Source organism: Xenia sp. Carnegie-2017, unplaced genomic scaffold (assembly GCF_021976095.1).
Source record: "Xenia sp. Carnegie-2017 unplaced genomic scaffold, XeniaSp_v1 HiC_scaffold_22, whole genome shotgun sequence".
NCBI lineage: Eukaryota > Metazoa > Cnidaria > Anthozoa > Malacalcyonacea > Xeniidae > Xenia > Xenia sp. Carnegie-2017.
The window spans coordinates 1423917-1445862 of record NW_025813485.1 but is presented as its reverse complement, the minus strand read 5'-3'; the positions used below and the strand labels follow the sequence as shown (position 1 = coordinate 1445862).

The window sequence follows — 21946 nt, the reverse complement described above, 5'->3', positions numbered from 1 at the left end:
AGAAGATCATTGTGGCATGTGTGATACCAAATAAGCCTATAAACAGATGGTCATTTTTATAAAAGATAAAAATCCAATAATATGGAAGCGAAGAACTTTGTCAAAATATATCATCCATTCTTCACTAGAGAATAACTGATATGGTGTATATTGAGGTAAAGTGTAGTTGTGGTTAGTGTAGCCGATTGTATTTTGCAGAAATGTGAAGTTTAATTCCTTTATATCGCAAAATTCCACTATTTTTTGCATCACTTTCTTCCTCAAGTTTCGAGTATCTAGGTATCCTTATTCCCAGGCCTGTTTGTACTCATTATTTTTCATTCATTTTTCTTCTTATTCCGTTTCAATCAGTTAAATGGTTACGCAATGGAAAAGTTATCGTTGTCATTCATAACGATTTGGGTTATAATACGATGTGTTAAACACGCCAATAGGGAAGAAACGAAATGTATTACTTACATTGTCATCATCACCCTCTATAACCTACGATCACCTACCACCATCCAATGTCATCAACACTAACCAATCTTCACCCTGGAAGCCTACTGTCAACGAGAGCAATCCATCATCATCTTCAATAATCAACTGTCATCTAATGTCAGCAACAGAAACCGACCGTAGCTTATCGTCACCACATTGGTTTTTTAGTAAACTAACGCACCCACTGAAGCTAAATACATTTTAAATGTTGTATGGTTGTTTTTACATACTGATATGTCCGGTTTGTTTGTTCTTAGGGGCAAAAACGATTTCCTCCAAGGCTTCTATTCTTGGCGACAAAATATGATATATTTACAGCTATGTGGAATGGACTGTCCCTTGTAACAAATAAACACCACCTTTTCTTTTGTATTTTAGTGTTCACATTGTAGGCCGAATTTTTCTTCTTTATATCGATCTACATGCACGTGTATCTCAACTCTTAATTCACATGCCTTTAAAACCTGTGGTCAGAATGCCATTTACCATAGCTAAATTATTTTAAAAGACAAGGAGACAAGAAAAAAAGAAACCAATTCACAATTGTTATATTACTGTGTTAGAGTAAATGACTAAGCATTGCGCGGTGTCCATAAATTGATAGAATTATAATGTTCGTTAAGATGAGGACTCATATATTTTTGGCATGCTCTTTGTCTCTTGAGCTTGTTTTGACAAATGGATATCAAACTCATCAACGCTGTGTTACACCACTCGTAATATCGTGACAATGTTAGAGATGTTTGTAATTTTCTCCATAGCTTTGTATCTGCATATTTTGTGCATAAACAATGCTCTTATATTTATGACAGATATTGTAATTCGTGGACTGAGGTAGAAGAACTACTTATAAATGAAACTTCCAACAGTGAAACAAAATCTAGCGTGCCAGAGGAGAAATAACCACGCTCAGGTTGAAGATAGCTTGATGAAATTGAACGTAGTTCAAGTACCTAGCGTACGCTCGAGAGTTTTGAATGAGGACTCGTTGACCAATAAAAACACGAATGACTCCAAGCATGTTGACGACGATAAAAGCTCTAGCGAAGACGATGCTCCAATACAAAAGCAATTCATTAATAACGCGGAGTCTACTAAAGACATGCTAAAAAAAATATCGATGAATCGCATATACAGTTTGGAAGCTCGTTGGCTCACGTGGTATATAGTAGTGGGAACTGTTCATGATGTTGCTGAAGGTATGTAAAAAGAACTACCTGCGTCTTTCCTTTAGGACGAAGAATCTGATTTCGAAAGTAAAGAGAAAGCAATCACCACAAGAGATTTGCAAGAAGATTCAAAGTGTACTCTACAAACTTTGTATATACAGATGGAGAATTGTGAGAAGAGTACTCTAAAGAATGCTATTCACAAAGGAAAATACAAGGACCAACAGAGAATGTGGCGGATTCTCCGTGAGATTGTAGAAAGATCAGTTCACGTTCATTCACAAGTAGAAAAATAATGTGAACAATTTTCGTTTAACTTAATAAATATATATAAAGACTTATTATTTGTTTTTTTTTCTCTAATTTTTGCCAATAGGGTATGACTCAAGTAAACGCGTTTCGACATTTTTGGTTTTCTATTGTTACATTTTAGGTGTTTTTTTAAAAGTCAACTAACGTCAAGGAAAAAGAGTTTGTCTTTGGATACATTGAAAAGCTCGTTTTGGAGATGTAAGTTCCTTTTCATTGAATTGCAGTGTCATAGAAATTTACCCTTCTCATAATATGTGTTTAATAGCCATGCTTGAAAACTTCCACTGAAAGCTTCCACTTGAAAAATGAAGATCTGAAGTGACGAAGAATTTATAGCTACTGTCTTTCAATATCATGTACTTTATATGGATGTCTATATCCGGAGAGCCTTAACCAATGCTTAGCACAGCAGTTTCTTGGACATCCTTTTATCTCTCGAAATCCATGGCGCACGGTGTAAGCAAATAACATCACTTCAGATAAGCTAGACGATGGAAAAGTTCAAGAGAAATCAAAATAGCTGTTATGATGGGCATGAGTATCCTGATTTGATGCCTATTCCTTTTGGCTACCCTGCGAGAAATTCAAGAGTTCAGAATGAATTTGAGGTGCTGCAAATGCTTGGGAAAAGGAGTGTTTGCTTCAGTTGTCAAGGTAAATTTTTATTACATCGTTTACAACATTTACAACATTGTTTAAATAGACGATAATTTGGTCATGTGAAGGAAATTTTTACGAGATTTGGAAATGCTTTATATACGCTTAGGTATGTAATAAATTGGACGGCTGTCTCTATGCGATCAAAAGAATTCTTTTGAATCCGAAAAGTAGGCTGTTTAATCGCAAAATTACTCAAGAAGCGAAGTTACTTTCCAGATTGAATCATGAAAATATTTTATGGTAAAATGAAATTTACTATATAAAATGAATCAAAATTTTATAACATAATGTTTCAAAGCAAGGTTCAATTTAGACAATGCAAATTGCTAGGCTTATTAAATGTTATCTTTGTAGAAACTATTATAACAAAGTAGATAATCCCTTTTTTCCATGAAGCCCATGGATGCTTTCGTTCATGATGAAAGAGTCATATTGTATAAGGAACGTCTCGTTCTTCACGAGAGAGTTATGAGAAAGTTACATTGTAAAAGGTGACAAGTAAATAACGTATAAACAGGCTAAGAGTTGGTTTAAATTATAAGTCAAAACGGCAGAAGTTGTTTGAACCTTTGCAGTATCCTTGGACGTTCTAGTTTCTTTTATGAGAAGAATTCTTGAAAGAAAAAAGACAAATTTTGAAAACAAAAAATCCCATTTTCGATCCATGTCTCCCGATACCCCGAGATAGTTGAGCACTAGAGTGTCTCGTGTTTTTTAAGGGAACCAGATAATCCTGTTTGCCATGAAGCCCATGGATGGTGTGCTCGTGATCAATGAGAAACAGTAAATGAGAGAGTTAAATCAGAAAAATGTAAACCAATAAAAATTGTAGAAAACATATTTGTTATAAATTATAAGTGTCAGAAGAAGTTAATCGAAACATTGCTTGGTTTATTTCATGAGAAGAAATGATAACTTCTAACGCTCTTATTTTTATGAGAGATAATATAAAGCGTAACAGAATTGTACAAAAGAAAAAGTTTATTTGTATAGTTTTTTTCGACATGTGTTACCGACCTTTAGGTATATCAATGGAGATAGCAAAAGTTCTTGGAAATCTTTGAACCCATAGAAATATAGTTTATTTTTATTATTGATTTCTTGCAAAGTCATCAAAATAAGGAAAGCAGAAAAAATATACAATTTTGCTAATGTCTTATATCAAATTTTCATATAGTGATTATCGTTGACTCGTATTTTGTCCAAAAATGGGTGAGATTGACACTGTTTAATAGTGTGTATCAGAAAAATGTGAATCCAACTTTTTTTGACGACAGCATACTTTAGTGAAGCATATCATTTTTACATGGTGATAAAGAATAAGTATTAGGCTTCTGTTTATGCCCCGTTCCCGACGATTCTATCAAAATTAACCAAGTAATCTTCCTTTCAAATTTGTAGCTTGTAATAAGACTTTTCTGTTGATGGGAATTTGAAGTGAGATGTCAATTAAAGACAAAAGACAATGCGAATTTAGCATTTAAGAAGTCATTTTTTAATAAAATTTACATAATCTTGTTACAATTTAGGCTTGTTCCATTCCGATCAAATTTACGCACGGTGTACCGGTCTGCCAGAATTCGCAACGTTTACTTTCAAAATTTTATGAATATAAAAATGTTATCTTTTGAAATTTTTAACATGAGGACTGACTAAATGAAAATCTAGCTTCAATTCATACCCCGACTAATCGTTCCAGTTGTGTTGTAGAGACTTTAGTTCAATTAGAAATGACGTGTATGTGTGATGTGATGATGGCTGGCAGGTTTCAAACTCGATTTAATAAAATTTTATGGTGTGCGAATTGTTTTGTGGATAATGATTGAAGCTATTCGAGATGTTAAGAAAAATAAAATGTGTGCATAAATGGGTACAACAGATTCATTGCCTACACGAAGTTCATGGCAATGTGTTCGTTGTACTTTTATGAACAATCTTACAACAAGTTCTCAATGCCAGATGTGTGGAATTGATCGAGAGACTAAATTTTGGATATGTTTGAAGTGTGGGTCAAATAATCCACAATATATTGTATTATGTAATTTTTGTGGTGCGGAACAAAACGCTTTTTCTGTTAAAAGCAAAAGTTGGACTTGCACAAAATGTACATTTATCAACACTTCAGATTCTTTGTGCTGTAGAGTTTGTAAACATGGCAGAAGTTCAAATGATGCAGCTTTTGCCTTACCTAGGGGCATAGTTAATGTTGAAGTTGACTCAAATCTTGTGAGAGAATACAAACAGGATGTATTAAAGTGTCAAAAATGTCAAACATTATTATTTGACAATCCAGGTTTGCATTGTCTGGTGTGTAAAACCCCTTGCTTTTATGAAGGATTTAAACCAAGACCTTTTCCTCAGTCATCTCTGCCAAGAGAAAACAAAGTTATATCTAGTTTGTCTGATATATGGCAATGCCAAAGATGTACATCATTAAATGGTCCAGAAAACAATGAATGTTATGTCTGTAAAAAATCCAAACACTGCGAACCTGAGGATATGTTTGCCAAGTTTGGTAAGTAGGTTTTTATTTAATGAATATTACCTTAATCAATCCAATTTTTGATGATTGTATATCCCCCTAAATTAGCTGGATTTATCCTTCTTTCACAACAATCACTTCAACCACAGTTTTCCATCATACTTGTTTTTTACATCATTATTTTCTCACCCAAATGATGTAGGTAGGAACTTGAGGGTGTTCAAAATTGTAGTAAAAAGGCCGTAAGTAGTCCTATTTTGATGGCACCAGAGGAAGCCAAAGTTTAAGACAAAGCAGGAACTCCTATCATGAAATTTTAGTAAAAATCTAAAGATAAATGGTCAAATGCTAGAAAAAAATACAGCAAAAATGCAATGTTATTTTAGATGCAAAATTAAAAACATCCTCACAACTGGAGTATTTTATATATGACAGACAGAATTACCATTTATATTATTCACAACTCAATAGTTCTATATTGACGTAGATTCTGAGACAAAGCGCTTCCTTTCCCACAACTTAAAGTCTAACTCAAGCTTTTCAATTTTTAATATTTGTTTTTAGGGGGGGGTTGTTAATCTAAAATCCAGCTTCGTCATCATTCATCATTGACGTCTGAGGGTTAAGAGAAAATTCTCATTATTGTTTTGATGTTTCATTAATTTTGGGCATGGAAAATTTTCACTGAAGCTAAAGATTGTTTTAACTGAATCTGGAATTTTTTAGCCAGAGCCAGAGGCAAAAGTGAAATACTTGCCAGGAGTTTGTACAGCTCTTATTGATCTCATGCTACACTTACACATCTTTCCCATCCTTTTTGTTGACTTTCTCACACAACTTTTCCTCAGCTGTTTGAGCAGACTGGATTGACTGCTATATTTTGAGCATTTTACTGGAACACTTATTTTCTGCGGTGATCATGCCCTCGATCACCCCCAACTTCGGTTTTTAGACGCTAATGGACCTATAAAGCTATTGCCTCTCTCTCGTTTTACGAAATGGGATGGTAAATTACCTCAAGAAGGCAGGACGCTACTCTCTAAAACTCTTAACTGAAGAGTTCTTTATCTAAACAGAGTTTCTTGCCTAACGGACTCCTCAATGGATATTACGACATATTTCACGCTGATAATGATTACCATTATAGCCACCTAATAAAAAGTAGAACGAAAATAAAATTTTTACGAACTATTCAGGTTGAATGACAGATTTTTTCATTGCACTAAGAATTTTGGGTAGAGTGAAAAAAAAATACTTTTGAACTATTAAACACCTAACTGCTGCTTGAAACTCATAATACGCTGATGTTTTAAAACCAAATATCTGTGGCATAGGAGATGCATTTTACAGCATTTACGTATTTTGTTACGATACTTTCGTAGAAGTACTATCGCTAATGAGCATTTAATGTAGACCACAATTTTTTTAAAAATAGACATGTTTCGACATCTCATGATGCCATCTTCAGTATAAGTAAATAATTACATAAATGATACAAGGTTTATGTAAAAGTAATTTGATAAATATGATACATATTACTTTTATATAAACCTTGTATTATTTATGTAATTATACTGAAGATGGAAAAAATTTTAAAAATGATCTTTGTAAATACGTATTTTGTATTGAGTTTTTTTTTTTATCAAAGTCTTGTTTCCTCATTTAGATGGTTCATGGATATGTTCATTATGTACTTTGAGAAACAGTAATGCAGTTAAATTTTGTAACGCATGCGATTCCAGTAAAGATAGTTTTATGTTGACAACAAATGCCAGCGGACTTAGTCCTTCAAGTTCACAAAGTCATATAAAGTATGAAACTATTGATGTTGAAACAAAAAGGATTCACGATGAAGACAAAGCCAAAGAACAGTGGAAAAATATTGTAGATATTTGCTCACAGGTAATTGAATCAACATGCCATTTTATTGGTTTTTGTAAATAAATTTTACCAAGTTAATTTATGCCACCGAGAGTAACGAATTTACATCATTGTTATTGCAGCATAACATGTCATTTGTGGATGATTCATTTCCTCCTGACCCTAGTTCATTGTACATAAAACCAAGAGAATCAACCAATCCTCGTGTATCTCAATGGTTAAGACCCCATCAATTGACATCTCAGTCATCATTACCTTGGAAAGTTTTTCGTGAACCAAGTCCATCGGACATATTACAAGGGGTGTTGGGGGATTGTTGGTATGTATATGTACACCAGTAATGAACATGGATCCTTTTGTAGTTGCTTAGTTGCCACAAATGATTGATAATGAAATGTTTGATTTTAGTTGTTTGCATTTTGCAAAATATATTCAGTCTTGCATGAGTCAAGGAATTTGTTCCATGTTTTCCTGATGTCTTCAATTTGACTATGTACTTATTACATAGCAAAATTTTCATAGCACGGGGATTGGTCTACATTCTTTTTTGTGTTCGAATTTTGCATGGATGTGTTTGTAGTTTCTGAAGCCTATTACTCTAAATTTTAGGCTTTTGAGTGCCTTGGCTGTTCTTACTGAACGTCCGAATCTTATACAAAAAATCATCATAACAAGAGAGGTATTACTTACTTAATGAAGAATATTAGTACAATAATATACGATAGCTAAATGTCCGTATTTTTCTTGTCACAATTTCTATTGTACACAAAAAATCATCTTTGGTGTCCAATTTTTGACGACATTATTGGTTGGAATATCTTCAGAATTTTGCATTACGTGTCTTAAAAGTTTGTATTGTATTTACAAAGTTTGTGTTCTATTCCAAAGTTTGTGTTCTATTCCAAATTTTGTGTTCTATTCCAAAGTTTATGTTCTATTCCAAAGTTTGTGTTTTATTCCAAAGTTTGTGTTGTATTTACAAAGTTTGTGTAGTATTCCAAAGTTTGTATTTCACACGAAGTCTGTTGTGATTTGAATACTCTCGATATCTTTAAAAAATTTAATATGATTAATTTTTTTATGCATGCCTTTCAAATTAAAAAAAATTGCGACATTAGAGGTCTGCTACTACATCAAGATAATTTTCAAGGTTGCATCTTGACATTGTGATTTTATGACATTGTTAAATTTCTTGTAGGTATTATTCAATATTTATGGCGGTTGTATAATAAATGTATAATAAACTCGTTTCACCGTAGTTACTTTCAACACATTTTAATTTTTGTAAAAATTCTATTATTATTGTTTACAAAAGCTCTGTGCTGAAGGAGCTTATCAAATCAGGTTATGCAAGGATGGAAGATGGACTGTTGTATTAGTAGATGATCTTCTTCCTTGTAACAAATATGGAATTCCTGTTTATTCACAGGTACAATTATATGGCTTTTTTTCCATCTCAATTCTAATGATATATATGTTATCACATCACCAATTTTTGTTTTGCGAAGAATCGTAGTTACAGTTTAAAAGTTACTATATTTATTTTATTATCTCTGACTCTAGGCTGCAAGACAGCAATTGTGGGTACCTTTAATTGAAAAGGCAATGGCAAAACTTCATGGATGTTATGAAGCATTGGTTGCGGGAAGATCTATTGAGGGTTTATGTATTTTAACTGGTGCTCCTTGTGACACCATACGACTACAAGGTACATTTTTAGTTACTGGTGTTCCTTGTGACACCATACGACTGCAAGGTACATTTTTAGTTACTGGTGCTCCTTGTGACACCATACGACTACAAGGTACATTTTTATTAACTGGTGTTACCTGTGACACCATACGATTGCAAGGTACATTTTTATTAACTGATTTTCTCTGTGACACCATACGACTACAAGGTACATTTTTAGTTACTGGTGCTCCTTGTGACACCATACGACTACAAGGTACATTTTTAGTTACTGGTGCTCCTTGTGACACCATACGACTACAAGGTACATTTTTAGTTACTGGTGCTCCTTGTGACACCATACGACTACAAGGTACATTTTTAGTTACTGGTGCTCCTTGTGATACCATACGGCTACAAGGTACATTTTTAGTTACTGGTGCTCCTTGTGACACCATACGATTGCAAGGTACATTTTTATTAACTGGTGTTACCTCTGACACCATACGATTGCAAAGTACATTGTTAGTTACTGGTGCTCCTTGTGACACCATACGGCTACAAGATACATTTTTAGCTACTGGTGTTCTTTGTGACACCACACGATTGCAAGGTACATTGAAGTTAACTATAAAATGTCTGTATAATTCTTAAAATGTTATTTCCTAAATTACTACAGGTATGGGCTCAAATAACGAAGTCATCGATAAAGATTTGGTTTGGGCAAAATTACTTAGCAGCAGAAATGCGGGGTGAGTTGAAATTGATGTAATGGTGTAGCCAACCTGCAAGTTTCCTCTATTGTTTTTACAGCGAATGAACCATGAAATATTTACATAGCATAAAAAATCTTGCATGCTTACTTGCTTCTCGATAATCCTTTCCTATTATCCTGTACTCAAATAATAACTGCCCACGTCTTAAAATATTACTTATTAAATTTTATTATTAACTTTATTTGTTCATCATTTTTTTTACTCAGGTATTTGATGGGAGCTTCTTGTGGAGGTAATGCTCAAGATATTGATGAGGGTATTTATGCTAGTGTTGGTCTCCAATCACGCCATGCATATTCAATACTTGATATAAGAAATGCTCAAGGAAACAAGTACGCAAGTTTATCATTTTTATATATTTTAATTATAATTATATCTTAGTTTAACATCATTTAAATTTCCTATTAGTTTTAGTCCTATTTTAAACATAAGTACCTTTGTTTATCTTGTACTTTGCATTCCCAACAAAGTCATCGTGATTTTTTAAGACTTCTTCGACTCCGCAATCCGTGGGGAAGATTTTCGTGGAGAGGAAATTGGTCAGATACATCGCCATTATGGACAGCAGAACTGAGAAAGGAATTGCTTCCACATGGTTGTGACGAAGGATTATTTTGGATTTCATTTGAAGATATGATGCTGTATGTTGACTGTATGTTTTGCCTTTGTTCACATGCATCGTAGTGAAACTTTTACGAAACTAGGACATGCAGTGGCGTCGCCAGCTCAGGGAACAATATTCATATATGCATGTTTTGATCCCTAAGAAACAATTAATTTCAAAGGAACTTAATACGCATAAACATTATTATTTGAATAAAATTCCCCTCACTTATCGAGCTGGCAATGCCCCTGAGGACATGCAAAACTTTTTATAATCTAGATATTTTGATTGTGTTGATGTGTGCAAGATGCGAGAAGACTGGACCGAAACAAGAATCGATGGTGTTTTCCCGTCTTATGCTTTGGGTCCAATTGAGGTGATTTCTGTAGCTGCGTTTTCAACAACTGAAATAGATCTCTGTGTTTACCAAAGTACATCCAGGTGAGTCCAATATTTTACATAAATGTCTCTGAATATTTATGTAAAAATAGATTTAACCGTCAGAAAAATATAAAAAATGTTTAAAACTTGCTGAAATACTTTTTGATTATGTCTTTTTTAACAGAGGATCTCCATGCAAGCATTGTTGTTTGATCTTTGTATATTTCTGTATCGTTCAATGCCTAACACAAGTCCTCCACAATTGATTTCAATTATTGGTCATAGTAAACGCAGCGTGAAAGGAAGTGTTTCTTTCAGTGTATTAGTTGAAGAAGGAACGTACATTGCCGGTGTGTCTTTATTGAATTTCTTTTTATATTTATGATAGGTTCAATTTATAGGCCCTTTAGTTGGCTAATTCCTAAAGTTTTTTGATGTTTGCGATTTTCTCCCTAGTTGTAACATCATTTAATTATTGGCTTTCTTATGGAATGGAACAAATGTCTTCCTCAGCATATGTCTTAGCTGTTCACAGCTCAAGATCTGTTATGATAGAAAAAATGGCTGCAAAAGAATTCTTTTTAGCCGATGCCATAATATTAATGACCATTAAGAAAGGGAAGACACATACGGTAAGAAAAAGATCATAAACGATTTTTTTATTGTTTCAAATATAATTTTTTTCCACGTAAAACAGTTTACAAAGATTGTCATTTTTAAGGGCATTCCTGGTATAACTATTTATTATTTAAGTCATGAAATGGCTGGACTGTTTGTTGTTGCCGAAAACAAACGGCAAGATATGCATTTGTTGGTCAACTGTGATTGTGAAGGAAGCTTTAATGTTATTTCAACAAGAAGTTTACTTTGTACTACAGATGTTTTGCCTCCTTGTCACAGGTAAAAACAATAGTTTTTATTGCTTACTTCAATGACTATAACAACCTCGTGAAATAACCTTATTTTTTATCATCTCCTTTGTGATCATGTTTACCCCTATAAATCCATATTTAGTGGTTAATCAACGTTTGCATATAACGTCTTTCATACAAACTCACACAAATATGTTCTTTAAAACAATTATCGTTTGTGACAAGTTGCATCATGTAACTCTCTCACATGTTGCACATGTAAAATGTTATTACAATTTTTTTTATATGTTCGTGTTGCAGACAAGTAATTGTTGTTTTGACACAACTTGAAGGAAACGATGGATTTTCAGTGTCCCATCGACTGAACTTTCGAACAATGACGTGTAATGGCAATGGAGAATATGGTGCTCAACACATGCCTGAACTGGGACAGAATCTTATTGGTTTACATTCTCCGAGGCCAATCATCTATCCATTATAAATATCATTTTAAAACATCACACAGCATAAGTGAGCATTGTTGGATCGGCATTTTCTCGTTCATTTTCAAACATTCTTAAATATTCCTCAAATACACAACCGTCTGAGAGCTACTGGATAGTATTGAGAAAATAAATTTGTGTTCAATTTACTCTTTCATTTTATAGCTAGGTGCTATAGTTGTTAGTTTGCTAGATTCTTTGTCAATGTATATTTTTGCTCCATTTACAGTCCATGAATAGTTTTTATATCTGTAGTTGGTAGCACTATTTTCTCCAATTCAAGACTGTCATATAAAATAAATAGTTCTTTGTTGTTTTACATTGTTATGAATTCTCAAATTTTAGAGAGTGGTCTTATAATTTTCTATGCATAACCATAGAAATGTTTATTCGTGACTTCATCAAATGAATATTTTCAACATGTAGCTACATCAACAAAATTTCTCAGTTAAAGTTTTACGCTGTCTTGTTACCCTGTAGTGATTCTAATTAAACACCACTTTTGATGGGGGTTTAACGTAACATTTGTTTTAACATGTAGTGTGGGATTTTGCTTGTTCTTGCATGTTTTGTAATCTATGATTGTAATGTTATTGATGTGTGGTTATTGATTTACATTTTTTACTCAAGATGTTGTTATTGATTTACATGTTTTACTCAAAATTGAGTGGAGACGTCGTATTTTTAAGTCATTGTAATTATTCATTGCCTTAAATGTTCTATATATTTTATTGAGTCCATTAGTGTTTATTTGCTTTCTAACTCATTGTTTGAATATTGTATGACTAGAGATTTTGTGGGACAATTTATGTTGTGAGATAGTGTAGATCAAATATTGACTTCTCTTGGTTATCGCTGAAAGCTTGAAAGCCATTAGTCTTGCTCACCAAGCAACTAAGCTTCGTTACTATGACATCAGACTCATGAACTTATTCTCGAACCAGACATCGTATGCGGGATATTGAATTTAAAATGTCCGTAGCTATTTATTTAAAAATGATGTTTGATTGCGTAGGTAACTCCATGTATAATAATATCATGAAGTACACTGTAACTATCCTAAACAGCTGTTCTCTCTCAAATATGTAGCTATACCTAAATTTTTGAGCAAAACGATCAGTGTATTTCTGTATATCTTTGTTTTGCACAATTTTCTTCGTTAAAAAATGTTTATCTTAGCTTTGTCAACGGTTTCAGTACATAATGTGGTAAAGCTATGGTGTGCCCACGGTTTGTAAAAAAGTGTTAGAAAATCGTATGTATTAAAATAAATTTATGGATGCCAGTAGCAAACCACAAACTAGCTTAGTTGATAACGCGCGTGGCTTTCAGACATCAGCAAGTTTAGAATTAGTCTTTTGAGCAAATGTGTTTTTTTTCAGAAAGTTTGTCCATGCATTAGTAACCAGTCCAGGCTTGCATTTGTATTTTATTATTTTGCAGTAGCCAGTGATTTCTGTATTATAAAAGTGTGTAAATATCCAAATCATCAAAGGGTTGTGAAGCCGTGGGTGTTTATGTGTCTGGACAGCCACAATTTTAGAGTGCGAGCGTACCTTATAGGAAAGTCAACCACATATTTGACTTCTCACTTAAATTTTGATGAAGTCAATGATGAAGTCAAACAAACCCGATAAAAAAAGTTCGTTCATTGGTTTAACCTTCGTGAGTTATATCATACACCCACAACTTTTAAATGCTTTCAAAGCCCATGAAAATTATGTATAATTATCTTAAGTTGTGCAAAGCTGTCTTGTTTGGCATAACCTTTACAGCCTTCATTAAACACTAACTGAGCAGTAGCGTAATTTAGCCAATTAAGTACTTTATTCTTTATTTAATGAGGTGCATTTTTAACGTTTTGATTGCAAAACAGAATAGAGATTTGTAGCAAATGATTAAATTTGTACTTCTAAACATAAATAAACTTTTACTTTTTGGAGTGTTTGTAGCTATAGGTTTTGATTTTCTGAAGAAATGATACAAAAGGGAAGTTTAAATATAGTTCGCACATTGATGTTAATCTGAAGTAGAGAAACAAAAAATTTCCGGCATTAAAATATCCATGTTTTATTATGTGTTGCAAATTAATGTAAAGAATGGTACAAAGTCTACAAAGTGATAATTTACGTCTGGAAAGGATTTCAAAAACTTGTATGAATAAAACGTAGATGCACCTAAAGTGACACGTAGTTTAAACGTAATAACTCTCACTTTTTTCTTCTGTTTGATTCATAAAAATTTAGTAAAAACACTCGTCATCGTAAAATTTTACTTCACAATTTCTTTTTAGTTCACAAATTCTGTCACAACAAGAAATGAAATCATTTCATCATACAATGTAGGAATTGAATACCCCAACAAGAAAATAATAAACAATATTTTAGTATTTATACATAAGGTTTTTGTAAAATCACTAAAGTCACTTAAAATCGGAAATTGAAGACTGATGTCAACATGCCAAAACATGTATCAATGAAAAAATCGTTGTGGCTTTTACCTTTGATCAAATTTAGTAATAAATCATCGTATGTTTACGTAGTTTCTATGTTGTTTTTCTAAAGCGAACCTGAACATGTTTACTCTGTGCTTTGGGAGACATTATTTAAGCAACATTCTTGCGGCACTTTCACCACTTATTTAATGTAAAGCAGTGCAGAGATTTGAGTTCAACATTCAAAAATTTCAGTTTGGAGTTTTTTAGCGAAGGTAAGAGATAAAATTATTCAACAATATTCAACGTAGCTATCTGTCATAAATGACACAAAGACAAGAAATTATTTTGTACGTTGGTTATGTAAAATGTACACGAAAGAGAATTAAATAGTTTATATAACTTTAGCACGAGTTTATTATAAATTATAATTATAAAGCATTGCACGGATATTACTTCAACCAAAAAAATCAAAATTCTACGGTGTAAAACTTTTTTTCATGTTTAGCTTGCGTTGCGTTTTCATCTGGTTCAAAGACAAAATGATCTTGACATTTCTCTTATTGTTGATTGCATACCACTCAGGTAATTGTGCATTTTAATTTGTCGTTGATGATTTAGATATATTTAGAAGTAAAATAAGAGTCTTTGATAATGATTCTTGTTTGGATCATAAAAAATTACCTCTTTATTGCTTTCATTACAATACATTTTTCGTTTGGTTTAGCGATTGGAGAAGTTTATGAAAAACGGTAAGGATTTAAGGCGTGTAGTTACAATATAAGCTTTGTCTACATGACAATACTGGCTACGTATCTGTTTGCTTTGTCTAAGTGTCAAAAACGCTGTTGTGCAAATGAAGAACAATTCTTGCTTCATTTTTTAAGCTACTTCTTGTACATTTAATTGATTAGTTCCATTTTTGATACTAAAGGTTCCTGAGTTGAATTTCAACGAAGTAGAATTCCAAAAATACTTTGGTACAACAAAAAACAACGGTATAAATTTTTCTTGCATTTTCCGTCAGTCTGTTTGCTTGCTTGTTCAAAAGTAGATTATTTATTCAAGATGCTTTGTAATGTGAGGACAAAGCTCTAAATATCACTGTAGAGCAAGAAATTGTATGAAAACTGTAAAAACTGTGAAAATTTTCCAAACAAATATTCATAACCTTTTTTGTAAAAGAAAATAACTTTAAGAGAATTATTTAAAAGAAAATTTATCATACGTAAACTAAATTTTATAGTTATTTTATTTATAACAAAAAATAAGTGACAGTAAAAGTAATTCACTTTTATTCTGTATAGTTTTAGATTACGGTGTTGCATTTCTCCCATCAATAAACAACAATGGCGCAAATAAACATCGTGTTCGAATGAAAAGAGACTTAAAAACAAAAACTCAACTGTTTTATAATATTTCCATATTTGGGATCGATTTTCATTTCAAATTGACATTAAATAAGCATTTGGTTGCACCGAACTTCCATGTAGTGACGAAACACGGTAATGGTACAACAACGAAGTCTTTCCCTGGATATGCGCATGCGCATTTTTACCATGGACACTCTATCTCACATCCAGGATCCAAAGTTGCGTTAAGTGATAACGGGAGACTAGTAAGTAATTTTATTTTTTAGAGCATTGATTTTATTGTTTGCTTTGTTTTTACTAGTGCCTCAATTCGCAAAGAGATGTACTTTTTAAACTTTTACCTATAACTACTACATACCTTAAAACACCACAGGACAACTAACTATTTGATAATTATTTTCCCTTTTAGAAAGGAATAATATCATTACCTGAAGATCATATGTTCGAGATCCATCCTCTTCCGGAGAGACTAGCAAAACAATACGAGACTGCAAGAAACAATATTCCTCATTTAGTTATGAAAAAGTCAATATCAGATAATCAGTCATATTTTGATGATAGTATCAATGGTAATCCTTTACTCTATATTTTCTGACTTTTGAAAAAACTTAATGGAATAAACAATAGATTGAATATGATTAATCTAATCAATACAACCCATCTGACCGGAATGGTGGACATTAAGCCATAATTCTTCTTGTTTAAGCTAAGATGGGACACTTGCTAAAGAAACGTGATGAATCTGATGAAAGAAAAAGCAAATTCTTGGAAGTCCTTTACGTGGTGGATCGATATGCTATAGAATCATTTCGACTCATAAATTGGTCGGAATTGTTGCTTTCTGTTGGAAATGTTGTAAATACTAATTTTTTATTTTTCTTATGTCCATTTTCATACATTAACATTCACTCTCACATCTTTAGTTATTAATTATTTATATTGTTATTGAATAGGTTTCACGTTTGTTGTATGATGCTACTAATGGTCGTCTTCATTACGTTATTCGAAAAATCTATCTTCTCAACGATAAACAGTCTGTAAATATGACTAAATAGTTTTGATCATTGAAGTTTTACTTGTCTCCACATTTTTCAAAAACTGTGCCCATAGTAGAATGATATGTTGTAAAGGATGTTTACGTTAGATTGGATTAAATTAGGTTTCATAAATTTTCCTCAATCATGATTAATATGGTTTTTTGTTGATTTCACTTTTTTATTTCAGCTACCTTATGCGAAAAGAGCTAACAGATATCGTAAACTAGATCATATTACAGCTTGGGCTCGAGTGAATAATAAAAAAAATGCCAATAATCCTACATTTGCTGATGAAACTATTCTTTTTACAACGTAAGAATTTCATGATAATTTGCAGATAGTCAATGAATATCTTTCTAATGCGTATTCTTATCTTCTGTGGTTTCTTCTATTTAGACACAGTAAAGGAGGTTTGTCAATTGCCACAATTTTCTATTTTTTAAAAAAATAATACAGAAAAAAAGCTTTTTGTAATTTGACATCACATGCAATTACAGGAGTGGCTTCTCTTCGCACCTTATGCAGAACTATCAGTTCGAGTGCTGTTGTGTCTTTTACTGGTTTGAGCACCTCATTCATTCTTGCTCATGAAACTGGACACAAGTACGTTCATACTTTTAGATGCGGGTTGTATAAAAATTAACACACCTCGCTATGGCTCGTTGGCAACATAAAACATACACCGGGCTTATATTCATGTATAGTCTTCAACAAATTATTACATTGTTACATTACTTTTACTTTACCATTGTGTTAAACGATGTTTATATACAAACATCAATGTTTTTGGAGATGAATTTTTGTCTGATGGATAACTAGTTGTCTCTTTCTAGATTTCAGAGGGGAAATCCAGTGAAATGTTGGTTTTATGTTTTGTAGCTTTGGCTATGTTCATGATGGACGACCTCCTAATACTCGCTGTCCTATTAACGCTGCAATTATGTCTCCAATTGTACCTGGTGGAAATGCTGGGTTTTTGTGGTCGAGTTGTTCAAAAAAATACTTTAATACTTTTTTAAAGTAGGTTATTTGAAGTACTCGAGTATGTTTTTTTTATAAAACTGTGTTATTAATAACTGATTTTTATTACAGATCTTTTCACTCTCGTTGTCTCAATAATGTTCCCACAAACAACGGACAAAGAAAACATCTTTCACTTGGTGATAAACTACCCGGACAAGTTTACCACGCTGACAAACAATGCGAAATGATATTTGGAGCTGGATACAGACAATGTCCTTTTGCAGTGGTTTGTACAATCTATTTTCAGTAGATTTTGTTCGAAGGCCGTATTGTTCTTAATTCGTAAGATGTTACACCTTTGGTTTCGATAAAATCTTTTCTAGTTTGTCATATGCTATGAATGGATGATTAATTCTTGTTTAGCACGTCTGCTCCTCTTTGTACTGCACTAAAACTGGGTCGAAGTGCTTTTACCTGATTTTGCCTTCCGCTGACGGGACAAGATGCGGTAAAAGACATGTAAGACAATACGAAATTATTTTCTTTTAGTTGTTGATGAAAACTATCACCATAATCCCTGAAAACATGTTTTATTTATTATTTACTTAATTTCTTACTTTTGGGAAAAAATATTTTTATTTTTATTCAAGTGGTGTATTCGCGGTGAATGTGTTGACGATGGCTCTTCTAAGATTCATGGTCACTGGAGCGAATGGTCAAAATACACGGAATGTTCAAGATCATGTGGTCCTGGTATTCGATATAGAAAAAGACAATGTAATAGTCCTAGGTAATGAAGGTGAAATTGATAATTATAAGAAAGAAATTCTTTCAAATTTCCCTGGAAGTGTTTCATGGAAATCATATAGCTTATATTCTGTCTTGTATGTTGAAGTCAAACTTATGTCATCTTCCTAGTCCAAAAAATGGCGGGAAAAATTGTCTCGGATCAAATGTTGGATATTCTAAAGTCTGTAATTTGAAAGTAAGTGTGAAAAAATATTTTTATCTTCATTAGCTCTAAGCGCGTTGACTCGAAAGACAGAGCGGTGAATTAGTGTCTCAAAAGTGCAAGCTAATTATATCTTGTAAAATTGATATTGTTATCACTTGTAGAAAATAAATCTATGCTATATCCATTGTCGTATTAAAATAAAGCTACTCAAGCCGCTATATTTACGTGATCCATAAGATCAGATATATATATGTAATGAACTAACAAAGTACATATAAAAACACATTTGCACAATGTGGTTTTTTCAACCTGATTTGTAATTTCAGTTTAAATTTTTTCACCATATACTATATTTAGGATTGTCCTAAAGGCAATTCGTACAGAGATAGTCAATGTAAATCTGCAGGATATCCTCGAGCTTTTTATTATAAACCTAGAGGTAACTATTGATGCTGTTAAAGTTGTATACTTTTTTTATAGATGGATCACGTTGGGCTTACACTAAAAAAAAAGCGAAATTTGAATTTTTTTGTATTTCTGTTCACATTTTATAGGCTGTACTAGGTTCATTTGATCGAAATTCTATTTAGATTTTGTTTTCACGATTACTCCCTATAATTATTAATTACGATTATTGAAATACTACTGAAGTGTCTGATTCTTTAAAGCGTGTTTGTTATATTGTGTGCGAAACCGGAGATTTTACGGAATAAGAAATGTGGAAGATGGAACCCCTTGTGCAAAAAATGATCCAAACAATCATGTTTGTATTAAGGGAAAATGTCAGGTATATATTGTTTCATGATGTATGAGCTTCTTTCTTATTATATAAGTACCTATTTACTATTTAGACAAAGACTTCAAACAGGTTTTACTTTTATCATTCTAAGATTTGAAACTGAAATATTCAGCTCAAACAGTCCGAATCCTTAACAAAGTATATAAAGCATATTCACTGCTTGTATAGTAAAGTCTTAATCAGTATGAAGGCCCATATGATCATTTTTGTAAACATTTGATTGGGCATGATCTGTATAAATGTAGCTTACACCAACCAAAAAAAGTCATTAAAAACATATATTGTGATGAGCAGCATTTATATAAGAACCTAAGTAGACTAAATTGAAAAATCTTGTTTCTTATACGTGGGGTTTTACTGTACACGCCGCTCCTTTTATGTAATAAACAGATCATCATGTAAAACACGAGGTTTTGTTTTGTGCAAATCTCCAATATATGCAAGTAACTCTTCCAACGTGTATACACAACTAGACAATAAATCTCATACATGTCATGTTTTACATAACTTTGTGTGTTTGCTTGTTTCTTGACATTTATTTTTCTCACTAGAAGTTAACATAATTTTTTTTAATCAAGTCTGTTGGATGTGATCTGGTTGTACATTCTGATAAAGAAAATGACCGCTGTGGTATGTGTGATGGAAGTGGTAGTTCTTGCCGAAAACAAACTATCCACTTCATTAAAAAAGTTGGTCAACCACAAGGCTGGGGTAAGATCAGTGCAGTTATGCAGTACACTATAATTCCTACAACTTGATAAGTTAATCACCCTAAGAAACTGCTTGTTCAGTGATCAAAGATCCTTTTATAGTGAAAATGACGGTTATCAAAAAGGGTGCCACACATATTTTTGCACACGAAACTATTGGCACTTATTGGAGCCGCATTGGTTAGTGAGACTTTTTAAATACTTTTGTACGCGTTGTCACAATCTCAAAGAAAAAATTAGAACATGCTTAAATCGAGATAAGTAGATGATCAGAAATTTTCCTGCTCTTAATTATCTTAATTGATCATAAATATTTCAAATGGGATCGAAAATAGTTCTCTGAATATTAATAATCAAAAAGTGTTCTTAAAATTTTATACAGGAGTGCGCAACATGAAAGGTACTGCGTTAATTCCGTCAAGAATGAGAAATGTTCGTGTGAAAACGGCTGGAACATACATAACTTATTTTCGAAGAGGAGAAAAAGATGAACTACGAGTTCTTGGACCAACAACGGAAGACATCGAACTTGTGGTTAGTATCGTGAGAAATTGAGAAATGAAAAGTGGAAGTTCAACTGCTCAATAAGTTGTTTGATTATAACGTAGCTAACTTTAGTTCAATTTGTTGGTCAGTGGTTTTGAATTTTAATTATTTTAAATCAAAGTAGATTTGCGAAAAAGCATATTACATGAATTTTATACCATGGAAAGCAGACAAGGATTTACGAGGACACATAACTCGTATGGATTTTTTTTTAGTTCTTTACTAGTATATGGGACAAAGTCAGAAATTTACGAGTACACATAACCTTTATGGAGCATATTGAAAATATTCTCAAACCATCAAACGATTCGTTCAAATGGACAGTATCTCAATGGTCAGGTTGCTCTCAACCTTGTGGAGGAGGTTTGTTGCATAGAATATTTTTTTAAAGTATTTTTTATAAAAGGAGTCAGTAGATGGAAATTTTTAAATTGTTCATTCAGGCATCATGAAGAGAAGAGTGAAATGTCGACGTAAAGATGATAATACTCGTGCTGGTGATAAATTTTGTGATACGAAAACAAAACCCAATGCCACACAAATATGTCCAACATATAATGAATGCGACGCTAAGTAAGTGGATATAGTTTATTGAAAAAACAAGATTTTAAAAACCACGATATTCATTTGTCTCTATCGTTTGTATTTTTTATAATTGAGTTGCAATTTGTTTTTAAGTTGTAGTCTCAATTGAAGTGAGTGGTTTTACCCGGCGGTATAACCTCGATTAGTTTTTTAAATGCATATGTTCGTTGTTTGAATTTTAAAGTAACTTTTGTAGGTGGTTTGTCACTAAGTGGAATATTTGTTCGAAAAAATGTGGAGGTGGAATTCAAAAAAGGAGTGTTGTTTGCCGTCGAAAAATAATGGGTGCATGGATTATTGAGAACGATTCATCTTGTAAAAAAACCCCAAAACCAACAAATATAACAAAACAGATGTGTAATGAAATTATGTGTCCGCCATCATATGTCCCATTATCGTGGTCTAAGGTAACTTTGACTGACATTATAAACTCTCGTTTCAGTGATAATTTTGTAAAAAATCAGTTGTCCTGAAAATATATACTTAAAAAACTTTTCAATACTTGTAGTGCTACAATGGCGTGTCAACGAGAAAACTGTCTTGTATAATCGTTAATAGAAAAGGAATAAAGAGTAGAGTGTCAACGAAAGTGTGTTTGTTATATGGTACACCGAAACCACTTACAACGAAAACATGCAATAAAAATAAACACTGTAGCAAAAAGTAAGTGTCTTAGCAAAATGTTGATTACATGAAGCAAAGTTTTCAGGCCACTATTTTCTAATAGCCTGACTTGTCTTTTCTTTGTTTTGCTGAAAAAAAATGTGAGTATAG

The 21946-nt window shown here is 32.6% G+C and overlaps 2 protein-coding genes and 2 long non-coding RNA genes across 6 annotated transcripts; all 4 read left to right on the top strand.

The window, feature by feature from the left end:
* The first annotated feature begins 26 nt into the window (after positions 1 to 26).
* LOC124445496 lies at positions 27 to 1029 on the top strand. The gene is made up of 2 exons (XR_006948177.1): positions 27 to 155; positions 352 to 1029. It is a non-coding gene; the product is annotated as an uncharacterized LOC124445496 (long non-coding RNA).
* A 3335-nt stretch (positions 1030 to 4364) lies between these two features.
* LOC124446776 (calpain-15-like) lies at positions 4365 to 11673 on the top strand. Of its 3 annotated transcripts, none has more exons than XM_046997653.1 (13): positions 4365 to 5136; positions 6770 to 7005; positions 7107 to 7303; positions 7594 to 7663; positions 8300 to 8413; positions 8548 to 8692; positions 9335 to 9407; positions 9638 to 9763; positions 9920 to 10072; positions 10315 to 10476; positions 10601 to 10766; positions 10873 to 11048; positions 11589 to 11673. In XM_046997653.1, the coding sequence occupies exons 1-11, from the start codon at positions 4488 to 4490 to the stop codon at positions 10680 to 10682; spliced, it is 2007 nt and encodes a 668-aa protein (XP_046853609.1). In that variant the 5' UTR covers positions 4365 to 4487; the 3' UTR covers positions 10683 to 10766; positions 10873 to 11048; positions 11589 to 11673. The 3 variants fall into 3 exon arrangements, with proteins under 3 accessions (XP_046853609.1, XP_046853608.1, XP_046853610.1); XM_046997652.1 differs by lacking the exon at positions 11589 to 11673 and adding an exon at positions 11170 to 11228; XM_046997654.1 differs by lacking the exons at positions 10873 to 11048; positions 11589 to 11673 and having other exon boundaries at positions 9920 to 10083.
* LOC124446837 (A disintegrin and metalloproteinase with thrombospondin motifs 12-like) lies at positions 11177 to 21943 on the top strand. Its single transcript, XM_046997717.1, has 21 exons — positions 11177 to 11316; positions 11589 to 11731; positions 15119 to 15202; positions 15512 to 15822; positions 15987 to 16067; positions 16531 to 16614; positions 16802 to 16926; positions 17494 to 17634; positions 17707 to 17863; positions 18001 to 18096; positions 18228 to 18367; positions 18496 to 18562; positions 18890 to 18971; positions 19201 to 19319; positions 19910 to 20042; positions 20144 to 20221; positions 20424 to 20575; positions 20803 to 20950; positions 21266 to 21302; positions 21369 to 21579; positions 21681 to 21943. The coding sequence occupies exons 1-21, from the start codon at positions 11177 to 11179 to the stop codon at positions 21837 to 21839; spliced, it is 2688 nt and encodes an 895-aa protein (XP_046853673.1). The 3' UTR covers positions 21840 to 21943.
* Positions 16297 to 16924, top strand: LOC124446503. The gene is made up of 3 exons (XR_006948458.1): positions 16297 to 16432; positions 16531 to 16614; positions 16802 to 16924. It is a non-coding gene; the product is annotated as an uncharacterized LOC124446503 (long non-coding RNA).
* Positions 21944 to 21946: the final 3 nt, after the last annotated feature.

Bases quoted from the DNA above. Each gene is read 5' to 3' on its own strand.
- LOC124446837 (XM_046997717.1), top strand. From the start codon at position 11,177: ATGGCTGGACTGTTTGTTGTTGCCGAAAACAAACGGCAAGATATGCAT. The intron at 11,317-11,588 runs GTAAAAACAATA...TTCGTGTTGCAG, and splicing joins GTTTTGCCTCCTTGTCACAG to ACAAGTAATTGTTGTTTTGA. The intron at 16,068-16,530 runs GCAAGAAACAAT...GTTATTGAATAG, and splicing joins TAGCAAAACAATACGAGACT to GTTTCACGTTTGTTGTATGA.
- LOC124446776 (XM_046997653.1), top strand. From the start codon at position 4,488: ATGGGTACAACAGATTCATTGCCTACACGAAGTTCATGGCAATGTGTT. The intron at 7,006-7,106 runs GTAATTGAATCA...TTGTTATTGCAG, and splicing joins TTGTAGATATTTGCTCACAG to CATAACATGTCATTTGTGGA. The intron at 8,693-9,334 runs GTACATTTTTAG...AAATTACTACAG, and splicing joins TGACACCATACGACTACAAG to GTATGGGCTCAAATAACGAA.